Genomic DNA, 10884 nt, shown 5'->3' with positions numbered 1-10884 from the left:
ATGTCATGTTAGATCGTTGTTTTGTATACCAAAAAAAGCGTCTTGTATGGTTTTTTCAGGGACCAATGCCTGACCCTGAGTGAGTTCTCCACATAGAGTGGCCTTGCCCATGTCTTTCCTCTTGTACATACATATTTTGGTCAGCTCACATCTTTGTTTGAGCTTGTATAGCTTGTATGCAACTACTTTATGCAATTTTGGTCATCGAGTATAGCTTGTAGAGCTTGTATGCAATTTTATGCAACTACTTTATGCAATTTTGGCTTATCTCGTCAGAGCTTGATATGTTAATTTTACTTCTTGCAATATAATTTGGCCATTGTTTGCACTTTATGTGAATAGTGTACCTACTTTGTAATTTTGAAAACGTTATGGCACTCCAACTTTTCCAATAAATTTGCTTCGTTCTTCAAATTAGAGTACAGTTGCCTTTGGTACTCTATAAGTTTGGCATAATGGTGCATCCAGCTACAAGACTGCAGCTGGATGCACCATTATGCCAAAAAAAAATTAATACTTGCAAGCATAAAAATAACCATCGAAAAAAGCGTCAAAATAGGAGAAAGCGTCAAAAAAAGTATGGAAAATATCATTATTACCATCCTTATTTTGACGTATATATCGGTGCTTATTTCCACGTTTTTATTTCGACGCGTATTTCGACGTATCTAAGATTTTAAGCTTAGTTCTAAAGCGTCAAAAAAAGAGTGGATAATGGCCCCGTCTCTTATAGTGAAATAAATAGTTTATGATGTGTTGTATTTTAAGTCTATTAGATTTATTGTTGCTTTAAACCTCCTTAATGTTTTAAATAGTTTGTGATGTGTTGTATTGTAAGTCAATATATGATTTTTGGATTGCTCCTAGTATACTGTGAATTTCTTCTAAATACAAACTTGTTTAGTTTCTTAAGTTAATACATCGTTTATTCTAGATAGTAGCATGAAAAGTATATGATTTTTGGATTGCTCCTAGTATACTGTGAATTTCTTCTAAATACAAACTTGTTTAGTTTCTTAAGTTAATACATCTTTTATTCTAGATAGTAGCACGAAAAGTATGTTTTGCTTGAAACAAAGGTGCATGTTTGTGTGTTCCATTTTTCAAAAGGTTTTATAAATGGGTTTCAGCATCTTTGACAATTGGAAATGAAAATGACTTTATTTCATGATTAAGATCAAGCATTCCTAAAATTTCCAGCATAAATTATGATTGGTTCTCATAATACTTATATCTACCCTTTCTAGAAGCATTTTGTTCTCCAATTATATCCTACTGTTTATTGATTTTTGTACGCGAGTAATTTATTAGGTCTATTTGCACATGTCCAATACTAATGCAATAAAGAACAAAGCCGTTCATAGTAATTTATTAGGTCTATTTGCACATGTCCAATACTAATGCAGTTAAGAACAAAGCCGTTCATAGTATTTAAACGTACTTCATCATGTGTAAATTTGAAGTATCTGGATGGCTTCTGTTCTTCTCTGTGTCTCGCACATATTAATCCTTCCTTTTAGCTGGCTCGCTCTCGCTCGCTCGCGCTCTCTCTCTCTCTCTCACACACACAATGGTTGAATATATAGAGCCACCTCAGATTCGAAGCATCAAGGAGCTTGTAGATTCGGGACTTCGGCATGTGCCTGCCCAGTATATACGCCCACCCGAGGAGAGGCCTTGCCTCTCCGAGACTGCTAACTGCACCCTTCAAGTGCCAATTATTAACCTTGCAAACTTCCATGGACAAGCCAGGGCCCAAATTACAAAAGAAATTGGGCTCGCCTGCGTCGAGTGGGGCATCTTTCAGGTACTGAAAAGCACCAGTATCCCTGCAACTGCCCATACGTTGCATTCATTAAGAGCCCAAAATATTGGCTTTCTGTGACGGTAAGCTGCAGGAGCTTGCTTTCATAGTATCAAAGAGCCAACCTTGCACAACCAACGTTTTGCATTAAATTCTGCAACAGTAAGCTGCAGGAGACTACCTTAGAAAACCAACTTTTGAATTACATTTTGATGTAATTAAGGTGATTAATCATGGTGTCGCGCCGCATAAGCTGGACGCTGCCACCAACTTCCTCCTGCGCACCACTGCCTTTGCTTGGCCACGACGGCAGCTTGCAGCACCCGCCACACAGCCGTGTCTTCACACTCCTCCTCTCCGGTCAGCCGCACCGCCGTTTCTCTTCATGCTAAACCCCTACACGCCACCACACCTCCCTTGCTTGTTAGCGCTGCCTTGCTTGCTCAGCTACGCCGGCCATCACTGCTGCTAAGCTTGCTGCCGACCGCTTGCAATTTCTTTTAGCTTTATTTCATTTTTTCTTTCTTCTTTTTCTTTTTCTTTTCCTTCTTGGTTTTTCTTTTTACCCCTTTTTTTTTTTCTAATTAGCTCTTTTGTCTTTTTTCTTCTCAAGGAATTTTGTTTAAAAAAAAGCAATCTACTAGTTTGAGGAATTAAAAAACATTAAATTATTTGTAGTAAGAAAAAAACAGCAATGTAAGCAGTATGCACCCTTTTAAAAAAATATGTAAAATAAAATGGTTAATAAATAAGAGAGATCAATGAAAAATAAAATAAAACATTTAATTAATAAGAGTGGTTAGTGGGAAGAGTAAATAACAAAAGAAGATTTAGAAATAAAATCAACTAAAGTAAAAAGTTAGAAATAAAGGGGTCATCATGGGGTTAAATGTTACAACACAAGTGAAAAACTCAAAGTTTAAATGATATCAGAAGTAGTTTTAAAAAACTACAAAATTTGCCATTAGATTGTTCTTTTTGTTGATTTTCAACAAAAGGTTGTGAAAGGGCTATGTGAACTTGTCCCATCAATAGAACCATTGTTAAGCCAATATGGGACCAAAATTTCTATTTCCCATTAATTAATTATTGAGAGAAAAGAACCTTAGAAAAAAACTAAAGTGCATACATGGGGGCCAAAACCTTAGAGTGGATATGGTTTGACACGTGGCAGTGAGTGAATTAAAGGAATTTAATTAATAATCAAATAAAGGAATTTAATTGATTATTTTCAACACCTGACTAATCATCGATGTCTATAAAAGTTTTATTTCACTACTAGATGATGCAATATTGGTGCAAGCTTGCTTATGCTCCACTATGGTTCTTATTTATCTTAAACATGGCCATTCTCATTGTCATGTTGAATGGTTGATGATGTGTCATGGTTCACTTCTACGTCCTCCAATGTCTCCTCAACATCTTGACCTTGAAAGACACATTTTGATAGATATACCACCATTTTGATAAAAGAATGACTTATATAAAATACCACCATTTGATAGAGGAGTCACTTGTATAACATACCACCATTTTGATATTCAACACCTCCACACACCACCTTTGAACCATTTGACATCAAAGGTAAATAAGCTGAATGTTCTAACTCCAACCCCTTTGAACCATTTGACATCAAAGGTAGATTAGCTGAATGTTCTAACTCCAACCCCTAAGACGTTTTTTGAATAGTTTCGTAATAATCAAGTTTGTCAACTACAATATTGGTATCCCATCTACTAGGTCAATGACTCAGTGCAAAAGGGTCTTTCTTTTCAACCATGCACTTTTTATACTACCACCAAACAAACTTAAAAAACATATGTATATGTTAAGCATATGCCTATAATTACTATAATTAAAGGAGAAATTCAAATTTACTTATATTGAAATTCAAATTTACTTATATTGAAATTTAAATTTACTTATATTGAAATTCACAACCTCATGTGAATGAAGGCTTGGATTTGAACGACGACGCTTTTGTGGAGACTATTCTAGGGAAGAACACATGAGCTTAAGGGCTGCCTATCTCCATTTATGGCATTTTGACATTATGATGACATTATGTACTTTTTGCCATGGGGTTTACGTTTTGGATGACATTTTGAAGACCCTACTTTTTTGATGACATTTTGACATTTTGAGTTTTCATTTTTATGGTTCAGATCAGTTTTCAATTTTCAGAATGTAGACAAGGGAGATAGAGAGAGCCTACATTGTACATTACCAAACCTTAGAACAACAATTTGTAAATCACAATAGAGAGCCTATATAGATTTGAAAATCCACCTTCATGTAATATGGGCTTCATGATACAATGGTTATCATGTAATCTGGGCGTCATTGCCCTCTAGCTCGATTGTTGCTTGCATCGACTCTTTAACTGCACGTGCATCCAATTTGGCTTGCATGGAGGGGCGTCTACCCTTAACTGTAGCAATGAAGGAGGTGCCAACTTGATTGCCATCCATTGTTTTGCGCTTCTTCCTGTTGATCCCTTTCTCAATGAAAGACTTTGCTCTCTTCAAGCTATTCCCAAAGCCATCTCTAGTTCGTACAAAAGACTTTGCAAGCTCAATGCCCTCCTCTCTTTGTGCTTTCAATGTATGTAGTTGCCCAAGTGTCTTCTTCATGCTAGTGGTAGCCTCATGAATAAGCTCGGCATCATCCTGCACAAAATCCACAAGTTGTTGGAAAGTGTCATGTAAATGATTCAAGCTTGACCTCTTCGTAGACTTTGAAGATGCAGCCTCACAATTGTGCCCTTCCTCCAAGCTCGCATCATCCTCAAGTGGCACTCCGATGTTGAGGTCATCAGGCTTAATCTCAAGCAGTCTCCTCGGGACCATCTCCAAGGCACTATCTTCATACATGCTCACACAATGTGACACCATACCTTGCTCCTGAACACCGGCCATGAGCATCACCTTGATTTGATGCTTGCATATGTTGCCAAGCTCGGACCAATGGCATGTACAACATGCCCATTGACAATCTGAGTTGTAGACAGTGTACACTTGGTTTGGATTGGAGAGGCTTCGAACATAAGCATATGCCTTCATGTTGCTACCAATGAATGACACATAATCATCTGGAATTTTGAGAGCTCGTTCACGCGAGCTCTCCACTATCTTCTCAATGGCATTGTTTCTCTTAAATCCCCCTTCCTTCACAACTTGTATGTACCAATAATGAGGTACACAAGCTGTGGTTAGCTTGTAAAGAAGCCAATCCACTCGACGCCCCACCATTTTCCTAGAAGATCCTAGAAATCTGTACTTCAAAACTCCATGGTACGCCTCGATTGCACCATTCGTGTCTTGATTGGAATGTGGCAATGTCCTTGTCGCACGCACCCACATGTCTAACATAATGAAGACTTGTAAGCATATATGACCATAAGAGAACATAACACATTGGGAACACATTGAAGCAAGAAAAATAGCTCATAGTCACCTATTTTAGGCTGCCACTGCATTTCAAAGTAGTGGAGGAACTCCTTCTCACTTTGAAAATCTTCCTTGAACTTGCATATCATTTCCCTAGCTTCATCCTTGGTGAGCTCATATGAAGACGAGGACCCTCCCCGCATATTCATGATGTTACCAAGCATCCGAAACATGGCTGCACGTGTCGGCCAATCTTTCACCTTTCGAATGAGGTGTTTTAGCCAACACCTACGTACATGCCATAAGCACAAGTACACCGGCAAATTGAAAACGACCCTACGAGTTCAAATCCAAGTATTGAGGGTATAAATCCAAGCAATGGTCATAAAGCATTGTGCAAGCACCATGCATTATGTTAGGAAAATTACCTTAGTGCATCAATTTCTCTCTCCGCATCATCCACCATGAAAGCATTTGGCTGCCACGATTTATGGTGATCAAGCATGCGATCTCGAAACTTTGTCAACCAATATCGCACAGCCTCAAAGGTGGCACTTGAGGCAAGAACCCACGCAATTGGGATGCCATTGCGATGTGTGTCAAATACGAGAATTGTATACAAATGGAACTACATCATTAATGGTATAGTAAGTACAAGTACCTTGACTTGAACATGGCAAAAAACAGACAAGAATTGAAGCATACCTTGTACTTGTTCGTTCCAAATGTGGAGTCCATAGCCAACAAATTTCCATTTCCGAACTTGTCACAAATCTCTCTTTGCCATGGGGTTTGGATCCCTAAAAAGAATTCCTTCTGTACTTGAAGATTTTGCTCCTGGTAAACAAATATCATATCCGCATTTTGTGTACACCATCGCCTTGTACTCTCTGCATCATCATCATGTAGTTGATATGTCTCCATAGCATGTTTCCTTTCAATATTGAGTATATCTTGGAGCAATAAGTAGTCATCCCTCACCATTGGACATTTGGGCTCTTTGCTTTGTCGTATATGCAAACTTTGAATGTGTGCATCGAAAACTTGTTGTGGAGTAAAGCCCTTGAACAACAAGTTAGAAACCCAAACTTTTTTTTCCAATGAAATCCATGGAGAGAGGAGAAGAAGGGTGTTTCCCTCATTCTTACAAGGCTCCCCATGGCAGATGATATCTTCTTTATTTGTGTGAAAGGGATTAATATAAGATATAACTGCCATGCTAGGATCCAAGTATAGACGATTCACCATGAAATGGCATTGACACCCTCGAATGCGCTGTCCTGCTGCCTTGGGTGGCCGCCTTGGCTTAGTCTCTTTCTTGATCAAATTGGCATTAAATTTGGTAGGGGCTTTTACGGTGTCTTCATTGATGGTAGGACAACCATGTAACTCCCCATCGTCAAGCTCATTTTCATGCACATTACTCTTGCACTCTACATCTTTTCCACCCGATTGTTCATGCACATGGCATACACGTTTGGAAGCACAACGTGTCCCAAAAGCACACCAATATCTATTGGCAATGATAATTGGGTATAAGTCTAAAGCCTTGCATGCTAATCATTTAAATAAGGTAATGGAAAATAAACACTTACATGGTGCTCTCAAGCCATGAATCCTTGAATGGCCGTTTTAGCGAGCCTGGTGTGCGATGATGGTGGGAGTACCTCGTAAACGTTGTAGGGAAGTCAGGATTTTGTGCTTCTCTGTTCACAAACTCGCCAACATCAGCCCATGGAATACGAGCTTCCCTTTGCACTTTGTACTTCGACCTTTCATTGTGTACCAGTCTCCATTGTATTCCGGAAACATCAAAAAGACCATGCGTGGGAACAGGGGTGCCCATCGATTGTTGCTAAATGAGCTAAAATAAACCAGCTGGTGCGACCTATGCTGGTCACTTCAGCCAGGAACTGCTTCTTTCAACAGGAACTCCAGTACCTTCACAGCAATTTTCGCAGGCGACCTTCGCAGTCTTCACGAAAACCTGTGAACAGTTACAATGAATTACTGCAAAATTTGCAGTTTTACGTGTATATATTTAAGTATCGATTTTCAAAACCTTCAAATTTATATACATTTTAGTTACAATTTGGCAGCCGCTGTGCAGGCTGTGTGGCGGGTGCTGCAAGCTGCCGTCGTGGCCAAGCATTGCTCTGTTAGTAGCTAATTGATATAACTTCTGTTAGTAACGGTTTAGCGAATGCTTATTCGATCAGTACCTATTATATTAATCTAGGTCTTGCGAATGACGTCCCTCAAATGCTCCACCTCCTCGTCGTCGCTGATCTGGAAGGCCTTGGCCAGGACCGCATCATCGATGGCCGGGTTGGATGCGAAGGCGGCCTTGGCGACCTGCGAGGTGCCGGGGTTCTGGCTGGTGAGGGCGGAAATAGCCACGGCGGGCTCGTTGCCGCCCACGTTGAGCTGGAAGTGCACAAGTCCTTTGGGGAAGATGAAGACAAAGGCAGTGGTGCCTGTCTCAGTGCTGCAACAAGAGAAGAGCTCAGCACATCATGGTCTGGCCGTTGTAGAAGAGAGCACTGAGAATCATGAAACAGAAGACAGCGATCAGCAGTGGCAGTTTCTTCTTCAGCGGGACGAAGGGGAAGACCTGGAGAAAGGCCCATCACTCGAAAGAACCATGTCTGTGGAAATGGAGGCCGGTATCCAGGAGATACGGCAGAGAGTCGACCATTTCACCCTCAGTAGTTAGATTTGGGGGTTATCGCCATGATTCATGGTGCGCAGGAGGAAGTTGGTGGTAGCGTCCAGCTTATGCGGCGCATTCAAAGCAGGAATTGGACGCTGCCAGCGTGGTAGCTGCCAGCGTGGCCACGCTCGTTTTTGCCACATAAGCTGGAAAAAACCTCCACGCTGGCAATCACCCCGTTATCTAACTACAGTCAGCCAACTTTGGGGTGCTGTTGCCGACTTCTTTGCATTGCCAACCGAGGACAAAATGCGATTAATCTCGGAAGACCCATCTTGTCCATTGAGCTTCGTCACTGGCTTTGTTACCCACGAAAGAATTCGAGAGTGGAAGGACACCTTAGGATTCAAACCTTCCCCTACCATGGATGTCAAGTTGCTACCAGACTTTCTAAGGTGAGTTTTTGGACACAAAAAAAGATCCTCTCTTCCAATATACATTGTTACAGCTTGTCTTTAGCATTTCATCTATTCCATTTTGATAGCTTAATTTTTCACGTAAACGAATTTTCAAGGATCAATATAAGAGTCTTGAAGGTTTCCTTATTATGGCTTGTACCCCCTTGTCGGTGTTCCTGTATCATGTTACACGTTAAAGTTGTTGAATCATCATATGTACTTACAATTACGCCCTTTATAATGTCTTCGGAACTCCCTTGGTGGACGTTGTTGAATCATCATTTGTTCATACTCCCAGGGCCCCTATATTAGACTTTCATAAACAAATGGCTACCGTTGCACACATCCTATGTGGAGCAATTTTTGCAAGTTTGGCATTGGAGGCCAAGGCCTTTTATAAGCATATTTATCGACAAACCATGGGATGCAATTACTACCCTGCTTGTCCGAAGCCAGAGCTTACACTTGGGTTGAGTTCCCATTCGGATTTTGGATCACTCACAATCTTGATGCAAGATGAAGTGCCAGGATTGCAAGTTAGAAAAGGAGATGAATGGGTCAATGTGAATCGTATATCAAATTCATTTGTTGTCTTTTTGGGAGACCAAATTGAGGTACGTTTTGATGCATGCCATGCAATAAGCATTAAAAGCCACTTAAATAAGATTTTGTAGACATATTTTACGTGGGTGAATGGCATTCTATTGCATGTATTACAACCACTTTAACACAACAAGACATTTGTGATGTAATGATGTTCTTATACTTATCTTCTTTCACAGATATTAACAAATGCACACTATAAGAGTGTCGAACATCGAGTTGTCACAAACCTAAAGAAACCAAGAATATCCATTGCTTGTTTCTATGGTCCAAGTGAGCATGAAAAGGTGGGACCTTTAGACAAGTTTGTGAGTGATGAAAGTCCAACTACATACAAAGAAACTATTTTTAGTGACTATCTTAAGAATGGATTAAGTAAAGGACTAAATGGCAAGTCCAATCTCGAATTTAGTAGGGATCATCAATCCATTCCCCCCAAGTAACAAAGAATTCCATTTTCTTACGAATGTACACATAGTAGTACTTAATTATGATCAAACTCATCATGCCTTTCTCTTTGTAAAATAGGGAAAAAATAATCATATAGAGTTTTATGTTAGGCCATCCTTTGTCCTATATAGGTAGTAGATTATGGTTGAAATCATCAAGCCTTTCTCTATGTAAAATAGGAAACAAATAATCACAAAGATGTATGTTGTTTTCCTTTATCTTTTGAAAGGAAGAATGTTAAAAAAACATTGCCAAAAGCATGAAGACTCTCTATGTAAAATAGTTTAAAAAAAGCACATAGAGGTTTATGTTAGTTTTCCTCTATTTTTTCAAAGGAACGATGAAAAAAAAACACTCTTTGCCCCCTAAATTTGAACTTAAATCAGTAGTGAAGTGACTCTCTCTCTCTCTCTCTCTCTCTCTCTCTCTCACACACACACACACACACGCACACACACACATATATATGTCTATATGTATATGTATATACATACATACATATAGACATGTCTATATGTATGTGTGTGTGTGTGTGTGTGTATTATATATGTATATATGTAAACATAACATACATACACATATACATAAATATAGATGTGGGCGTGTGTGTCTCGTCTTCGTGTTCGTGTATGTGTGTGTGCATATGTATATATGTATGTATGTTTGTAGTGTATATATATGTATAAATTTATATAAAATACATATATACATACATACCTACATATATGTATGCATGTATGTAGTGTATATATGTAAATATATACATACACACACATTACACATATACATAAATATAGATGTGGGTGTGTGTGTCTCGTTTTCGTGTTCGTGTGTGTGTATGTGTGTGTGTGCATATGTATATATGTATGTATGTTTGTAGTGTATATATATGTATAAATCTATAGAAAATACATATACATACATACCTACATATATGTATGCATGTATGTAGTGTATATATATATGTGTACCCCTATGTATATATATATATACACATACATACACACATACACACGTATACACATATATACCTACTTACCTACATATATACATATACATATATATGTACATACATATATACATATATATAGTATATACAACTCTATGTATGTATGTATGTACATACATACATACATACATACATATATGTGTGTATGTGTGTGTGTGTGCACGCGCATGTGTGTATGTACACACACAAAAACACACACACATACCATGATGCGTTTAAGGATTTGTGTGCATCAATTTGTGCTCATGGAAGTGTCAACAGGGTGCTTTCCTGACTAGTTTGCATGCACACCATCATTAATAGTGTCATGTCCTTTAATAGTCCCTGCCAAAAGCACTGTCGAGAAGCTTGCACGTAAGAGTACAAAGAATGCATGAACACACTTTAAAGAAAGGTCATTGTCACCGATTAAAATTCCTCCAAAAACAACAATCCCCTCATGGGAGGATTTTTGGAATTTTGGAAGATAGATGGAGCTTTTGATTTTTTTCTTTTTAGAAAAATAGTTTTTTCATAAG

General features: G+C 38.8%; 2 protein-coding genes across 2 annotated transcripts; one reads left to right on the top strand and one right to left on the bottom strand.

Annotated features, from left to right (window-relative positions):
- Positions 1–1570: 1570 nt before the first annotated feature.
- On the top strand, positions 1571–9376 carry LOC147619318 (fe(II)/2-oxoglutarate-dependent dioxygenase 4-like). The gene is made up of 5 exons (XM_086773428.1): positions 1571–1823; positions 6925–6948; positions 8100–8301; positions 8603–8918; positions 9087–9376. Exons 1-5 carry the CDS (start codon positions 1571–1573, stop codon positions 9348–9350), a joined length of 1059 nt encoding a protein of 352 aa, XP_086629554.1. The 3' UTR covers positions 9351–9376.
- LOC147619319 (uncharacterized) lies at positions 4144–6817 on the bottom strand. The gene is made up of 5 exons (XM_086773508.1): positions 6789–6817; positions 5899–6706; positions 5622–5821; positions 5261–5529; positions 4144–4473 (listed from the first exon to the last, which is right to left on the bottom strand). Exons 2-5 carry the CDS (start codon positions 6439–6441, stop codon positions 4469–4471), a joined length of 1017 nt encoding a protein of 338 aa, XP_086629634.1. The 5' UTR covers positions 6442–6706; positions 6789–6817; the 3' UTR covers positions 4144–4468.
- Positions 9377–10884: the final 1508 nt, after the last annotated feature.

Source organism: Cibotium barometz, chromosome 33, assembly GCF_041138505.1.
Source record: "Cibotium barometz isolate CiBa-2024 chromosome 33, ASM4113850v1, whole genome shotgun sequence".
NCBI classification, from domain to species: domain Eukaryota; kingdom Viridiplantae; phylum Streptophyta; class Polypodiopsida; order Cyatheales; family Cibotiaceae; genus Cibotium; species Cibotium barometz.
The sequence above is the reverse complement of the archived record's forward strand: the minus strand, read 5'-3'. Positions and strand labels throughout refer to the sequence as shown.